This window comes from Halyomorpha halys, unplaced genomic scaffold (genome assembly GCF_000696795.3).
Source record: "Halyomorpha halys isolate HHAL.00 unplaced genomic scaffold, Hhal_1.1 Scaffold161.1, whole genome shotgun sequence".
In the NCBI taxonomy this organism is placed as follows: domain Eukaryota; kingdom Metazoa; phylum Arthropoda; class Insecta; order Hemiptera; family Pentatomidae; genus Halyomorpha; species Halyomorpha halys.
In genome coordinates, this window is record NW_027105190.1 from 443,238 (window position 1) to 461,676 (window position 18,439).

The 18,439-nt window shown below is 29.9% G+C and overlaps 1 protein-coding gene across 5 annotated transcripts in view; it reads left to right on the forward strand.

Annotated features, from left to right (window-relative positions):
- LOC106678806 (uncharacterized) overlaps window positions 1-18,439 on the forward strand; it is a 286,482-nt gene that overhangs the window by 73,875 nt on the left and 194,168 nt on the right. For all 5 annotated transcript variants that reach the window (XM_067049279.1, XM_067049281.1, XM_067049285.1 and 2 more), the window contains 3 exons: window positions 1,280-1,430; window positions 2,869-3,048; window positions 5,930-6,025. In XM_067049279.1, the coding sequence (XP_066905380.1) occupies window positions 1,280-1,430; window positions 2,869-3,048; window positions 5,930-6,025 (427 nt within the window). The remainder of the gene's footprint in view (window positions 1-1,279; window positions 1,431-2,868; window positions 3,049-5,929; window positions 6,026-18,439) is intronic.

Genomic DNA, 18,439 nt, shown 5'->3' on the forward strand with positions numbered 1-18,439 from the left:
AACTCACTTCTATATTTGTTCCACCAAATGAAGCAGAAGTTGAAACTTTGCCTTGTTTTCGCGTAAAACCCGACAATAGGACAATGGTACAGATGAAAACGAAGTCCACTGAAAAACAAATATATTACTATATTTCACTTTTTTTCTCATGAATATGGTCTCATCCAACTATTAAGACGGAAAATCGTGGTTCACTCAGTAGTAGAGCCTTACCGTCCGAGTGATTTTAGAAGATATTTCAGATGAAAGAACAGACTGAGGTTTTTAAGACAGGGCACTCGAATACCGCCATTTTTCAAACGGCTTTTGCATTGACTCCACACAATATCATGAAAACGAAACACTTCTAAATCATTGGTATTAATTATGTTCATTGGTTTTTATAAAATATAACACAATTTTTGCTTCCTCAGTACCGAAGTTAAGAAAGTTTTGTATTCATACAAGAAAAATAAAAATGTTCTCAGAATAGAAAAGGTTCACTTGCGTTTTACATTTTGGACATCAAGAAATTAGTGTAAGCATGGTCTACATATATTTTATCAAGTTTAATAATCTACTTTCGCTCACCTATACGAAAAATTGATTCCTGGATTCACCTAGATTAAGTCCGGAATTGATGGACCACTGTTATAGATGACAAACCAGTCAGTTACATACTCTGGAACCAGCAAATTTAGTTCTGTTTCACTTGACGTTTTAGTTCTTTTGTGACGTTTTATGTGTTTCCTTCATAATAGATTTTCCTGTTTTTGAGTAAAAACATTTTTGAAGCTCAATTTCGACTTCACTTTAAATTACTTTGTTATACTATCGCTAGCTAGTTATATAGCTTCTTAGCATATCTTTTTATAGATCTGTGCTTACAACCACTTTTGATTCTATACAGTTCTGGATAGTCAGAAGAGGTGGCTGGCATAGACTTTATACTTCAACCTAACTTTGTATACCCTATGTCACTTACTGCTGAGTACAAAGGTTGTCCATCTATGCCTTACAAAAGGGATGCCTGGTACAAAGGAATTCAGAATTGATGCACTAAATAAATATTTGGGGATTGGCCTACCATTCATTATACTAATAAAAATGTAATTTATATTTTATACTCTCTATATGTACAACTGTTATTTTGTTCTCAAGGAAAATTATGTCTTTGAATAAAAAAATTTCTAATTCAGTGATATTTAGACTTTTTTAAAGACATTATACTTAAAGTTTATTCAAATATAAATACATATGCATAGATGATCTAATTAGTAATATAAACTTTGATCCCCAGGAGTATTGGGAGAGAGTACAACAGAACTGCTGTTGAAGCAATTTCTGAAAGAGTTGCAGAGGTGACCGCTCTGGCAGAACAGTTGGACCTGGCTCTATGTGGTAGAAGGCAGCCTTCATCAGATTCTTCCGAACCTTCACCTTCACAAGAGGTTAGATAACATTTTAATTGATACCAAATATTGATTTGAGTTTCTGATTAGGATTAGTTTCTGCGTAAAGGGGGGGCAACTCTAATCCAGAAGTGTCTATCACTTATAGGCAATTATAAAATATAAAGTGTGTGTGATAAGTTAATTTTAGCCTATTAATTAGGCACCTGAGTGAAGGGATATGTTGAATGAAATACTATTCAAATATAAAGTAATATATGATAGTTAAAAAATTTAATATTAAATCAGAACCAGTAAAATCTTATTAGGATTTGGGGATAGGAGCAGAAAGCTTTTTCTTTGTCGGATTCCTACCTACCGTTGTTGCAATTTAAGGGTACACTTCCATAGCCTGGACCATACATCCTAGTCTCCTGTCAATTCTCTTCTCCTCCACTCCATTCCTCTGATTACAAAGACTTCTTTTATTCTTTCCTCCCATCTTCTTATTGACCTTCCTCTTTGTCTTTGCCCACCTATTTATGTATCATAGATTGTTCTGTCCATCCTACTTCCATCCATTCTATTGAAATGGGCATACCACCACAGTTGATTCTCCTCAATGACCTTTGCTGATTAAATCATTCACAAACCCCTCGATTCTTTTTAATATCTTATATCGTGGCATATTCAACCATATAAAGCAGCCAAATCACCAATCTTTTCATCATTTCCCTTTTTTCGCACTCGCTTCGGTGCTACATATACTAAAATTTCCCTTTTTTATACCAAAGTGAATGTTTTGTGTTTTGTTTTTCAATTTTCACTGAATTTAGACATAATTAAACCATAAGTGTTAACTTTTAACACTACAAAAAACATTGGAGTAATAAAAATATATGTTTTACAGAATAAATTAATAATTCATGTATAAAGGTGTAAAGACTGAGAAAGTATGAGCACAACATGCTATCTTTCCCACTCAATCTAAATAAAAGTTTCATGTACCAACCAGCATGGTTAGAAAACTTGACATGTTGAACTGGTGATTGTCAGAGAAAGAGTCTACTGCACCTAAATATTCACTCCTAGAATAAATAATTGCTTGTTATCTTAGTGTTACTTATCCTATAATTTTGCTTGTGAGAAGCAGTGTGAATTTCTTGTCTTTATATTTTCAATAATTTGTTTTAATATATTTCCTCAGGTACCTAATTCTAGTGATGCAGTGGTTTTTATTTGTTCTCTTCTAATGCTTACTTGTTTAATGAGAATATTGTTAGTTTAAATAATAAGTAAGGGTTGTTTTTAATTTTTGGATTGCTTAAGTAACGAAATTTAGCTGAGTTCTATTGATCAATTCAGTAGTATAACATGAATAAAACAAATAGTTATCTAAAAAGAAATTTTTTGTAAATTAAAACAATCAAAGGATACTTAAATAGTACAAACGTCTAATAATATATATTTATAATAATACATGTTTATTTTTGTTTAGGATTGGTATGGCAGTTTGGAAAAGAGTGCAGGAGATAGTAGCAGTTCGAAAACATGTGAAGAGGAAGAATTTGTCACAGCAAGTGAATGTACTTGTACACCCCCGAGCAGGAGTAGTTCATTTCACACAGCTTCTGAAGGATACCTCTCGCCCTGGTGGAGTGACACGGATCGTACCCTTGTAAGTAGTCAAATGAACATCTCGTGTATAATATAAAAAAATTAAATCAATCATGTTCATTGAATAAAAAATAAATATTAAAATATGCCTTTTCTTGTTAAAATTATACAAGTTTTTCAGATGTAAGTTACACTGAATTTGATGAATCTTAATATTTACTGTCACAATTTCACAAAAATAATTAATTTAAGACAATTAATTCACAAAAGAAAGATTAAAATTTTAGTAGATGTTTAATAGAATATTAGTAAATCTAAATTGAAAATTTCAGAGGTTCACAACAGTCCTTTCAAATCCCATAATGATAAAATCATGATGGACAGAAATAGTGTCAAACTGACGAAGTAAATTAATGGCCTAAGGAGAGAATAAGGTGAATAAAAATGAAAATAGACAAAAGGTGACTAGATAATGAATATCATAATACCAGTAGAATGGAAAAAAAGAGGCAAATTATGGGAAATATTTTATAATAAAAGAGCTTTTATAGCAAAAAAAAAAATTAAAGTAGAAGCAAAACAAGAAATAAATATAAACAATTAAGATACAAACAAATGGAGATGAGAAAAGAAAGTAATGGTTATACTTGGAAAAAGAAGTCTGTCATAAATACTAACTATAAATTATTTTATAAAATTTTGGTGCATTCTTATGCTAATATTTATTGGTATACTGACAGAGATGAACAAAAATTAGCTATAGTTGAAACTAATAGCTAAAATTGGCATGGATATGACCATTATTCATGAATGAACCATTGATAAATAAATATAATATCCATGGCAATTTTATCTATTAGTCTCAACTGAAGCTAATTTTTGCCCAATAGTGTATAACGGTAAAAATTATTTTCGTATCAAATTTGGTGCTTTTATCAGCCATGACCAGGTAATCTTAAAATATAGTTCTAAGCCACCTTAACTACAAGCCATATATGATAGTGTTAAGCAGGTATTCGAACATGAAAAACTCCTCTCATGAACACTGGGTATGGCTGTTCCTTATGAGCGTACAATAAATCAGTGAGATGAAAGTGAAGGATAATGTGCTAAACTAATTTTGTAGTTTAATAGAATTTCGGTGCCTGAATATTTTTGAATTTTATATAAATAGCAAAAAAAGTCAATTATTTCAAAATTAAGTCCTAAAACTTTTTTGAAAAATCTGAAATTTCAATGGAATCTTTTTTTTATGGAACAAATAAGAAGATACCCCAGATAAATATTAAATGTTCGTTTTTAAGAATCATTGTTAGGAGGATCCACTTATTATGTACAGCTATGGGAGAGGTAATGCTTTACTCATGCTTATCAATTTTTTTTTATTTCTCTTTCCTCAGCAATTATTCCACTAGATACCAATTATTCATTAGCCCATCCGTAAATTTTGTAATTGACAGGTGAAGGTAAAAAAATGAAAACAAAAACCTTATAAAAGCCTGATGTGCTGGGTCTACACATTAAACATTACTTTATTTCTTGAAAATTATTGTATTCCATTTTCTGGAAATAGAATATCTTATTATAAAAATACAACATCTTAATATAAAAAGACAAACAACTTCATAGGAAATAAAATCTCGAATATTTTAATTTTTAATAGTCAATATGTTTATGAATTTTGTGGACGAGTTCTTATGTCAGCTGATCATTTCCTATGATTTCTGAGTAATGCATTGAAAAAGAAATCACCAAAACCATGAAAAAAAAAAATAAAGAAATGATGGAGCACTTGAAATCTAGTGATGTCAGATGAGATTTATTTTGTACTTTTACACTTATCAAATAGAAGCATAAATAAATGGAAGTTTGTATTATTAATTTAAAAATAATGAAAACTATAGGCACAAATCAATCCATTGGCAATAAAATAGGTAAAAACGCCTTAATAATATAGAGCATTTTAGTACACTGGATATCACTTATAACGACATATCAGTTACAGTGTCGAATATGTCTAGACCTGTGATTTTTAGAGCCTTATAAATTTGTTTTTATTAACATATATTGCAACCACAGTTATAACTTCCGATTGTCAAATAAGACAATAATTATTCAAATAAAGCAATTTATTAGTGTTTGGTTGCAATAATTGATTTTTAAAAATTCATATTTTGTATGATTTATATATTTGTTTCTTGTTAAAATCAATCAACATCCTATTTTCCTCATTATATTAAAGGTATAAAATGAAAAAAAAAAAAAAATGAATTTGGTTATTGTTTTAATGAAATATTTGGTTATTTAAAAAAAGTTTGCAACACAAATTTGTCATAATCCTCAGTTCTGCTATATGTAATTTGAAATCCTGCACCTGTTCCAAGATCTGTACCTTCAATCTTAATATGCTCATCACTCGGTGGGACTCTCTTCCTATTCTCATGCATTTTGTTGCTCCAACATATACATGTTGATGCTGGACAGCTATTCTTGCATGATATTCATATTGTATTGTAGGCCCCGTTCATCCACATCAAATATGATGAGGCATGATCTGGCAGTCGACCACTTTTCTTATTCTTGCCTCTAGGATTCTCGAGTAGAATTTGCTTGGCACACTAAGCAGAGCCATGCCTCGATAATTGCACTCTCTACTATCTTCTTTCTTGTAAATAATCACAACTGCAGTGATCTGTTTGGTATTATTTTCTTATGCCATATCAGGTTTAATAGATGAATTCCAAGATTCAAACAAACTTAAATATATGTTTTTGATTTTATTATAAGCTTTTTCTAAGGAATTTTTTTTTCTGCTTTGACCAGTTATTATTATCAAAACAATGTTCTTTATGTTTAATGGCATATGCCATCAATCATAAAAACTTTATCCTGATACTACTTTGTCTTATGCACTAATTTTGCTTTATTAAATGTAATTTCAGACTGGCTCAGAAACAGTCGAGGTTGTGGAAACTCAGAAAGTACGTTTCTCAAAAGAAGGCTGCACTGTTGAAAGACACGTCGAGGGAGGATCAGAGGCAAGCTCCACTTATCTTGCTGGAATAGCAAAGCGTGCAGTTGCTGGCCTGTTGTAACACTCTTTGTGCTCACTCTGCTACACTCATACACTGATGTTTATTTTATAAAAATTGTATTGCCTGAGGTACATGAATGAATACCCTAATAGAATATGACCTTGTTTATCATTACATCAGTGAATGAGTATGTATTAGTTGAATGTTTCTTTTTTTTTTTTTTTAACTAACAAAACATCTACTTATGTGTTAAACTATACTCAGGCAGAACATGGACTTTTTGTAGCATTGGTATAGCAAGGCTTTTAAGACAGTCAAGGATTTGTGTATGCTGTTAAGCTAAACTCAGTGGTTAATCTGTTTCCAAGATATATTCTAAAAATTGAAAAGTCAATATATGCTTACAATCCATATTATTTAAAACATTTACCCAACAATTCCACATGTTTCATTAATTCTAAATATTGGGTAGCAATTATATGATATTTCTAAACATAATTCATAATACTTGTTAAAATTTAAATCATTCCAAAAAAGGAGAAAGATAAATTAGTCAAGGTTTATTTGTTTTATGCATTACTTTTACTATTTTCTGCTCTGAGTCTTTAGAATTTTTTAACTAACAATTTTCAATGTACTAAGATTTCAGTTATTATTTTAAAAAGACTGATAAACTTTATTTAATTTTTTACTTTATAGTTTATTAGTAAACTTTGTGAATTAATTCATTTTCTTTTTTTTAAACAATGTTTTAAATTTTGGTTTTTGTTTTGTGTTATAATCAGAAATTTTGCAATAAAACAATGTAAAACAATTTTTTAAAATGCACTAATGAAAAAATGCTGGCACCAAAAAACCTAAATATTTTGATATGCTATATGGGGTTATTAGTGCTCAGATTTTGGATAATATAAATCATCAATTGATCAAAAAATGTACATAAATTATAGCATGAAAGTTTTATTTTTAGAGAAGTGAAAAATTAAAGGAGATCTGTTGGTCAAATATATTAAATTTGAATGTTATAATTTGGAAATTGCCAATCAATTTATTTGAAAGGACCCAATATTTTTCAAGATAACAAACAACTTGCAATTATTTTTTTGGGGGGAGGGGGGAAAGAAATCATCTAAATAGAATTGTCACAATAATATCATTATTTAAAATAATTTTCTTTCTTTGAGTTTTTCTAAGAAAGATAAAATGTTCCAAATTTTCTGTAACTGTTTTAACTTTCTGTGTTTCTTACTTTTTAAAAAACATATTTTGTAAGGAAAGCTTAAGAAATTTTGTATCTAAACATAACTTTGAGTTTCTATTTGTCTTAATGTCAATTACCTACATTGTTCTAAGTTTTTAAAAGATCATTTAGAATAGAAATATAATCATACTTTAACATTGGTGCCAGTGAAATTTTAACAACTGCTGTTCATAACCCATTTCATCCAATTTTTTTAAAAACAATAATGACTGAATGTGAACTTTAGCTAATAAACATAATTAAATGTGCGATTAACCAAACATTTCTGTACAGTTTAGTTTTATAGAATTTACTTTATTGACTGACAAGTGTATGACTAAGTCAGAGTTAAATTTGTACCCAAGAGAAAAATGCATGTGATTTGAAAGAGTTTAGAGTTGCTTTGATTTTCATTCATTTGAATAGAAATCTGTGAACATTTGTATGCTGTGATTATGTAATTGCCATGTATTTGTTTGATAATTTATAATATTGCGGATTGAGGATTAGCTATTTTTAAAATTTAGCTTAGGATATTAGTGCCATTATGTTTTTGTTATTTATATATTTATAAATTATAAATTCTGTTGAAGTATTTTTAAAGTTTTACTTTTTGTTGATGAGCTGGAAGAAGCTTTATCACTTAATTTATCTCTGATTATTAGAGTTGTTATGTTAAATTAGTCATTAAGGCAAAGTTAAATGAATGTGGTATTTTGATTGAAATATACAGGTCGTCATTTTATTTATTACGACATTCGTTTTATTTCAAAATACCCCTGAATTATGGAACCTATTAAAACTAAAATTAATACTTCCATTCATAATACAGCCTTCTCACTAATATATTTCATAATATCTCTTCTCACTAAAACGTGGACTATATAAGTTTATTAGTAAATTCTAATCTGCAATTTAAAATAAACAAATTAATAACTGTATCCCCATTGAATAGAGGTTAATTTGGAAAAAAATATGAGCTAATAGGTTGTAACATTCACTATTTAAAGCCCATATTATGAACTAATTTCTCAAGCATTACATTTTTGTTAAGTAATACAACTTCAAAAAGGCTCCCCTGAAGATTTTATATTTTTGGTTCATCTGTTTATTATCGCAATTGCAAATGGCAAATCTATGTCAATATAAGTTACTATAATTCATTTTAACATTTTCAGCTTTAAAGAGAAAAATATGTGCTTGCAAAAATTAACTTCGAGAATTATGGAAGGATAAGGCTGGCAGTTAGAATGGAAATAAAAATAATAATTTTATTCTTTCTATTTTAAGTTCAATTCCTACCACCTTTTATTCTTCAGTTCTATACGGTCAACTTCCAATATGGAAAATTATTTATACATGTCCATGTATTTATTGACTTATATGTTATGCAGACTATAATCTCGTAGTTTAAAATATAAATGAAATTATAAACTTACATGTTATCAACGTAAGTAAAAATTAATATATACATCCTAATCAATATAATTTCATTTGTTTTATTTATATTTTATTAACTTCATTAATCTACTTAAAAAGTAGTACCTTAAAAAGGTAATAGGAAATTTTACATAAAAAGTTAATAGGAAATATTACATTACTAAATTAGTAATTTTAAAATTCTCAAATATAAAATTGAGAGAAATATCATTTACTTTAGAGAGAATACTGCATAATTTACTTACGCAATTCTCTTGTTACTTTTACTTTACCGAGAATTCAATAGAGTAATAAGATGGTGTGTGAAGATCTTTTTTTTTTTAGCTACTCCTTTAGAGCACTCCATTTTTTTAAAATAAAAAAATGTAAAAGATACCCTACACAGAGTTTGTAAAGAAAGGAGAATTTATTATTTTCTACACTTTTTTAAAAGCAATTGTAAACTTAAAACATATATAGGATGATAGGATCATTAAACTAGTTACTTTATTTTAATTTTTTTTCTGATCATCTAAAGGTAGATTTACAAGAAAATATATCAATATTTTGTGTGTTTTATCTTTTATCTATAAATTATACATTCTGATATGGGCCAGTTATAAGGATAAAGACAATTTCAATTCAGAAAGTTAAGAGAAATTGAATATTTTGTGTATACTTAGGACTTATGTTTAAGCAATTATTACATATAATTAAAAGTTTAGGTTGCATCAAAACTGTTCTCAAAAGAAATTTGCTAAAAAAACATAAATATAGTTTACACGGCTGTAATTATTAGCATATCTGTAGAATAAGTTCACAAAATTGAGTATATAGAGTATAAAATATGTGCTAGTGCTAAACTGCCTTGTTTAATTTACTAGAAATAAAAAATATAAAATTGAAAGAAATATGGTTTCTGTGGTGCATAAACTTTAATTTTTGTTCATATACATATAGATGTATAGATGCATAGGCATTCATATCCTCCCAAGAAGAGATGATGCTGAAAGACATTACATATGCACTAGAATTTCAGAACACTACTTCTCTTTAAAATCCTTCTGAATCCTTACCCTGTAACACCTTTCAATCCTGACAACTTTTATTTCCTAAATGTTTCTCCAGATGATCTATTCCCTGCAGTCCTCAAGTCAAAAATTAATGATACTACTATACCTAATCTCAGTAAAGATTATCAAACCTTTTCCCACCTTAATAACTTTCTTGAATAAAAAAATCCTCCCTAACCTTCTGGTTTTCAATCCCAACATTTCACTCAATATTATTCATTGGAAATTATCTACGAATTTAACTTATCCTTCCATCCTACCAAGATGTTTGAAGCCATCCAGAAGATACAAGAAGACATTCATAGTATTAGTGCATGGTGGTTAAATCATGATTTGAGGCTGAATGTTAGAAAAACCAGGACTATCCACATTGGTTCCAAGTACCTTGATTCCATCACTCTACGTTCATATATCTATTCATTAAACACTAGATCTCATCCAATTGATTAAAATAAATCCTCTCATAGAACTGCCTCTTTCAGTAAAGCCAGCAGCCTATGTCATTCATTCAACATCCCTCTGGGATTCTCCTCCAAACATCTATAGTCATTTGCACTAATCCCCTTCCTTTCTTAACTTAAACAACACCTACTTCATAATTAAACCAAAATATTGATGTAAACAATATGAATAACTAAAACATCAATTACTATGAAAAAATTGTAATTGTAATTTAAAAACTACACTTTCGTAAATATCTTGCCTGACAAATGATCATAATTTCTGAACTATAATATTGTTCTTTGAGGACTTTGGTTCCATAATAAAATTTATTCCATTTCATTAATAGAATAATGAATGGATTATTTACCTTACTAAATAAAAGTCACAAGTTATTGTATATCTGATTGGTTTACCTAGAACCAAATATGCTGCATTTTAAGATATTAAAATAAAAACATTATTGTAATTACTGTTTCACCACAAATTTGAATTTAAGAAATAGTTTCTGTAAATAGTTGATCACAGTGATGTGCCAATTCCAAAAATAACTTTGTGGATAATTGTGTTCTTTCTAATGAGGGCAGTATAGTTCTAGGTAAGTGAAAAAGTTCTTCAACAGCAAAGCTTGGACGAAATTTTATTATGACATCAAGTAAAAAATATTTATTTCTAAATTTTGGTTGTTTCGACCTTAATTCAGTCAATAAAATGAGTTCATGTTATGAGATGATGATATTTATTTCGAAATATATTACCTAGAGTACTGTTATAAAATTGTCTACTTTAATTGGGAGGAGGGTGAAAAAAAGTGGTGGCATAATCGCTCTGATGCCCAGTTTTAGCTAAATGCTTGATATAAGTATATTTTTGTTTTTCAAATATTGCTCTAATCGCTATTATTGAATGTTTTAAAGGTAAATTGTTTTTGTTGTTATGATCTCTCTTAAAAAGATTATCATCAGATCGCCGTTTTAGAATTTTTTATTGCCATAAATATTTTTTAATCATAAGTTTTATTTCAGAATAAATTTGATAAGTATTATTATGTTCCTCTTTAAAGAGTGAAAATTTTTACGTTCAAAAATGCTTCTAGTTCATTCAGAAGCATAATTAACACCAGATTTAAGGTCGTTTCTCATATACCTATATTCAATTTAAAAAAATTATTGATAATAATTTTTTTTAAAAATTATCATGGAAATGATCACAATAATATAAATGATTTTTTAATAATGAAATTTTAAATTTTGTAAAAAATAAAAGATGACACTCAGGCCATACAATCCGCTTTAGTTTACAATCGAGGGACAATTGAGATAACGAATTGGAAGCATGTTAGTAAAGACTTTTCTTTTACTCTTATATTTATTATTGGAGGAATGATTTTACGAAGGAAGCAAACATATAAGGATTGTTCATGAAATTAATCAGCTAGTCTGTCAATTTGATGATTTTCGTAGAGATGGATTGGATACTACATAAACATTTATGAATCTTCGGAAAAAATAATTATGTGTATAAATGTCTTGTAATAAATAATGCGATGCAAAATGGTTAAAATTAATGCTATAGTTATTTAGGTTTTTCATTTTAAGTTTTGAAATCCGTCTAATTAATAGGCTCCGTCCCATAAACCTAGTGTTAAGCATGCTAACGAAAATCCTTATTTCCTAGACATTTTGATTCCTTATATTTTAATTTAATTTTAAATTTATAATTAACAAAATGCCTTAGCGAACCCGAAAAGTCAACGTTGAAACCCAAAATCCGCAAGATAAACCTTAACGCAATCTTTCGCCTACGCTTCGGTCTACCTCCCGGACGATTACCCATCGGATCCTTTTAAATCAGGGAGGGGCAAATCCTCGGAGCCCAGGCTGCCAGAGAGCTAAAAATATAGTTTTACAATAGATCCTAACTTTAAGTTGTAATGGGTGGGTCCTAGGTTAGCCTGAATAATGAATTTTAATTCAATCTTTCGAAAAAAGAAGGCAAATTCATTTCGAGCTCGATATCAATCTCTACCTGTGTTATAATGGAAACTTTAGGCCCTTAATTACTATAAAATTAAACCCTCATTATTAAGTAATTTCGACAAAAAAAGTTGGTATAATATATAAGATAATTAACTCTTGTTAAACTGCAGTAGTGAATTTCCTTTTTGAGTAATAACTTAATTGATACATTAATATTAGTAAAAAAAAACTTAAAAGCATGAAATATTAAGTGCAAGGGTGCCCACAGAGTATATATAGTATATATTGCCCATGTCCAGCTGAATTGTTTTAAGGTAACATTAGACTTAAAAAATAAATATTTTATCAAATTTTAAAATTGGTCCACCAATTTTATTTGATATGGAGGTAAACATTAAATATTTAACTAGGACGTATTAAAAAATTATAAGCCAGAAACTGAAAAAAAAAATCCAAAAATTTTGTGATTCCTCCTTTGCTCTGGCTTTCAACTTTGAAACTGTTAAACCTTAAGGTTTAAATATCTGATGTCAAATGAAAAAATGGATATAAAACCATTTCAAGTTTTCCAGTACTTTTTCCAACCAGAATCTCTTGTTAACTATCTTATAGAGGCTGTGGGACAATTAATTAAACAAAAACGACATTGAAGTTTTTATTATTGTCCGTGGATTTAAGCACTTCTTAGTATTTTTTGGGAAGGGGAAAAAATAAATAATAGCGCTATTCTGTACACAGTAATGAAATTTTAAGTCGAATTTCTATAGCCAAAATAAAATAATGTTTTACCGCTAAGGGCCTCCATTTATCTTGCTACGTCCTGGTCCAAACATTTTATGCAATTCTTTATTTTCAAAGACCTTAAGGCATTGTTCTTTCCTTATCTAGAGCGGCAGTGGTTTGCATCAGAACAATAGAAAGGATAAATTAACTTTTGTTTTGTGAAAAATAAACTTTTTAACCAACACAAAATAACTGTTCACAGATGTACAGTTGTCTTATTCAACATTACCAATTTTATCATAGTTTCTAGAGAGAGGTTTTATGAAATAAAAACAATACATTTATGTGTACTTATGTTATGGATAGTAATCTGTTATTGGAAACGAACATTGCATAATAAGATACAAGACATAACTTTATTATATCTCTTAGCTAAGTTTCATTGATGGAAAATAACCCAACGAATTCAGCTCAATGCGCCAACTTAATTAAAAGGTAAAAAAAAAAAAAAAAAAAAACTCTACAACCTGATTTCAAACATATCAATGTGTATTATAAATGTGTTAATTTTATTTTTATCTTTAAATAAAACAAAGCTTCTTAACAAACCTACCTCTAAAGTAATGCTAATCGTAAACGGTTCGTCAAATCAGACCGAATATCACAAAACCACAAAGGGAATACGAGATGTCATTAGGAAATTACTATTAGAAAAATCATCATAAATTAAATTAGTAATATCTGTAGTTCTCTAGCCGTAGATTGTAGTAAGAATCATTTTACACAAACTAAGTCAACGTTTACAATAGCGCATTAGCTTGAAGGATATCTTACTTTTTAGTTGAAATTATCAATAGTTATAATGATACCTAAGCCCCAAAAGCTGCCAGAATACCCATCCTCCTACCGTCCTGTCCTCTCTATTACCATTCATGAGCAAAATCCTCGAAAAACTCATTTTAAAACGCCTATATCCCATCCTAGATTCCAATCATATAATTCCTGATCACCAGTTTGGATTCCGACTATCCCACTTCACTATCCAGCAATATCATCGTGTGGTGGACATTGTCTCGTCTTCTTTAGAGCGCGGAATGTACTGCTCGGGAGTCTTTTTCGATGTAGAACAGGCTTTTGATCGAGTCTGGAACCCGGGACTGCTTTACAAACTCCGTAGATTTCTATCTTCTACATACTTTCTCATTATCCGTCCCTTTCTCATTGATAGAATATTCCAAGTAAACCACAACGGTTCCTATTCTTCCCTCTATTCTCAGTCCGCTGGTGTTCCCCAAGGTAGTATCCTTGGTCCCATCCTCTACACCGTCTATACAGCTGACAATACCAACCACCCTCACCACTTATGCTGATGATACATGCTTGCTCGCTGTTAATAATAACCCTTTGATTGCATCCCCAACTCTCTAATCCCATATCACAGCCCTCGAAGCATGGTGTCGTAATTGGAGGATTAAAATAAATCCAAACAAATCCCATCAAATCACCTTTGTCCTTCGACGTAAACCTACCGACTGCCCTACAGTATCCTTTAATAATGTTGATCTTACCCCTGTGGAACAGATTCGCTACCTTGGACTAAATCTGGACAAACGACTAACCTAGAATCCTTACACAAGACTGAAAAGATAGGAAACTGCACGTCAATTTCGACTATTACAGCACTTACTGTACAAACGGTCTAAATTTTCAATTCATTACAAAAGACTGATTTACATGACTGTAATAAGGCCAATCTGGATTTACGGAGTTGAGGTTTGGGGCTCCACTAAACCTTCGAATTCCTCTCGTATCCAATCATTGCAATCCAAAATCCTCAATGTTCCTTACTTTGTCACAAATAAAATCATACATAAAGACCTTAATATTTCACATGTAACCTATCTAGCCCGAACCAGATATCACTCCTTCCATTATAAATTCCCTAACCACCCAAACCCACTAGTTTCTAACCTTACTTCCTCTTCCATTCCTGACAATCCTCTGAGGTCCCTAAAAATAAGACGGCCACGAGACCTGCTAATGTAACACGTATTAGAGTGCTACCAATGGGTAGTTTCTCTACTCGCCTTTAACACTCCAATTTAACTGAGATCATTTTTACTAAATGTATTATAATGTACAGTTGTAAATAGCAATGAATAAATTAAGAAATAAAAAAAACTTTTTAGTTGCAAAAACTCGGATGTTTTGAAGTATTTTTTTTTTTTACGAACAAGGCTTTGTTTTTGTAATGTACAAAGTCTGAGTGAAATGAAAAATTGGCTAGAATACAACTGCAATGTTTAAGAGTTATGAAAGATATCAAAACAAAAGACCGCGTCATCAACAGAAAAGGACAGTCTACAATTGAAGTGAAAATATACCAAAAGAAGCACATAAACTGAAATGGAGGCGAGCTGGTCATGTTGCCAGACTTGAGATAAGAATATGGTCCAAAGTTGATAAAGAATGGACACCAATAGAACAGAAGATATGGAGAGGAAGACCAATTACTAGATGGCGAGATGAGGTAGTGGAAAGAGTGAGAGACTATTAGGCTACTGTGACTAGGAATAGGATCCATGGGGTAAATTAACAAAGAACCTGTTGAAAGCTATCATTTATATTTATGTGCTTAAATACAATATAGAAAATATTTTATTTAATTATATCTAGAAAATTAATAATTTTAAATTAATGTAAAGTTATCAATTAAGTTGAGTTAATTTTTAAAATTCTTTGTGTTAAACCAGGCTGTAGTTCAGTAAATAATATTAAAGCTATTGTTATTATTATTATTATAAAATCTAAGTCGTTATTCAAATTATTTTTGAATAAAATTAATCATGAAATGAATTAAATTTAAAAACTGTCATTATACTAAAAGTATCGATTTAATATAATTAATTGAGGTTATATTTCAAAATTCCAATAAATCTTAGCTTTTTCAGCCATAATTTTCCTTTGTTGGTACTAGGGCGTGCCATAAAGTCTAAAGATATTTGATTTATTCGAATTTTCTATTTTTATTTTTTATAGAAAGAACGTAGAGATCCATATTTATTTTTATAGTGAAGTATCTTTGTTTTAGTCCAAAAATAATCTTTACTAAATAGTACAAGAAAGTAAAGGGCACCATGTACATACACGTTTATCTTTAACAAGTTTTAGTAGCTACTTTAGGGAGAAAATAAATTGTAAGAATTTTGGAACTAAGGAGGTCCTTGCCATCATAGCGATGAAATGACAGTCTTTGAAAAAAAAAAAAATTGCTGAGATCCAGAATTCTAGTGTTACGCCTTTATAAGTGTTACCTATATTTTATGTTCTTCATTTATTTCCTTCAACACCTAAATGTTATATTTACAAAAATAAAAAATTAAATAATAGAAAAAAAAGTATGACGAGAAAAGAATGATTTCCATCATTTCTTCTTTCAATGGCTCGATTATTTCTTAGAATGAAAAGAATAAAAAAATATTTCAAATAATTACTAATTATTAACTGCTAGCTTTTTATATATTATTTTTCGGTCTTAGATGTAGAGCTAGGTATTTCAGAAATCATGTGTACTCGAAGGAATAAATGAAGTTCTCCAAAACGTCTTAACTCGATATACGAGATGAGTGATAGAATTCTTAACAGCTGTTAATGTTCGAGTCAATTACGCAAGGTATTATAAACTAAGTGTACGTGCTAGATTATCATCATTCTTACATAATGTCATCCCAAGTCACTTCGTGAAATCCCAGTCACGATCCTGTTGAAGCCATTTCAAATTACACTTTATTAATAAAATTAACCACAGGAGGGTCACTCCAAGGAATCATGAAAGTTACCAAAGAGAAACCCAGGAACTTGATTCATCTTAATATTCATTGTCGTTTTTATAAAAATTAAAATTAATGAATAATATGGATTTTATAATCCGAAATAAAAAAAAAGAAAAGGGAATGAAATATACATCACCTTGAGGAATTGTTTTATATGCAATCCAGGATAATATAATACAACGGACTACTGTATTTACTACGAAGTACCCAATAGTTTATGTTGAGATTAGAAGACGCATCCAGTCCTATGGTATACATTCTAAACCAAACATTGTCAGGATTCATAGAAAAAACAAAAAAAAAAACTCAATATAATAATAATGAAAGTAATGTTAAGTAATGGCTCGGCTCACTTAATTTTCTCTTGACAGTTAAGTAGTGGGCTCCATCGGAATCGAAACCACATGATAACCTCTCCTCGTGTTCACTTTTCCTAATAAATAGATTATCTAATTGGTGCTTTTTTCTATATAACAATAATAATATTGTATTTTCTATACAATATAATAGAGTCATACAGTGCAATAAATGGCTTGCAGGTACATATATTGACATTCTACAAGAATAATAATTAAAATCATTAATAATAAATAAACAATTCACCATATAACTAAGATGAGTCAGTTATTTATATTTCTTACAATTAAAAAAAAACTGTTTATTTAACATTATCAAAAGGACAAAAGCTACACATTATATTCAGAAGCCAGGCATCCAGATGAAAAACTTAGGTTTCGGGTTACATCTAGAAAGAAAAATTTAGAATCCTATTGGGTGTGGTGGGTAGTGCTTGGATTTTATAAAAATAATGTGAGTTAATATTATTTAGTTAGGGCATGTATAAGAATACTTGGGTATTCTTGGGACAACTTGACAAAACATTATAACAATCCTCCAACGCCGTTCTATCGCAAGCTGGAGTAGGCTTCTGTGGATCCGAAGTATATTTGAGTGAACCAACATTAAGAGTGATAGGGTATTTCCTGGGAAGGCTGAGTTGGGCATTCATTCTGGAGTAAGGTATGAGGCAGCTAATCTTTAGGTAGTTCTGCTTTAATGAAAACCCTATAGTACCACGGATTATAGATCGAGTCTCGTTATAAATAAGAGGTCTTTACCCTCGGCGTATTGTCTGTAGCCTTAGAAGATTTCCCTCATTCTGATTTTAATACTTTTTTTTTTTATAAATTAGTGGTTGCTTTACGTATGGAAAAACATAAATCAGGTTGAGTATTACCTTTTTCCACCAGTGGTACTTTAAGGTTACAGTGCAATACTTATCTCGTTTTGTGAATTGTCCATTCTATATGGTCCTACTAAAAAAATTCGGAGGATTTTAATACTGACCGGATCATCAAATAATATTGAATCAAACATTCTTAAGCTCTCCAGAAGTTTCCTCGGGTGAGTTACTCAATTATGTTGCAAACCCAACCGGTTAATACTGTCCAGCTGCAACAACTTTGAAAAACATTGTCTGGCAAAGTGAGTACGATTTAAATCATTTTATTATTAATTGTCCCAATATATGTGAACTATAATTTATGGGATTTAGAGCTTTCTGGCGGAGATTCTCAAGCTGTATTTAGGAGTCACGTTTATAACGATACTCGACCTGCTAAATTCTGATAATATTTATATTATTAATTTGCAAGGCATACTTGGTCGAATCTTTAACAATACATTTTTTTTTCGGTTTATTTTATTGA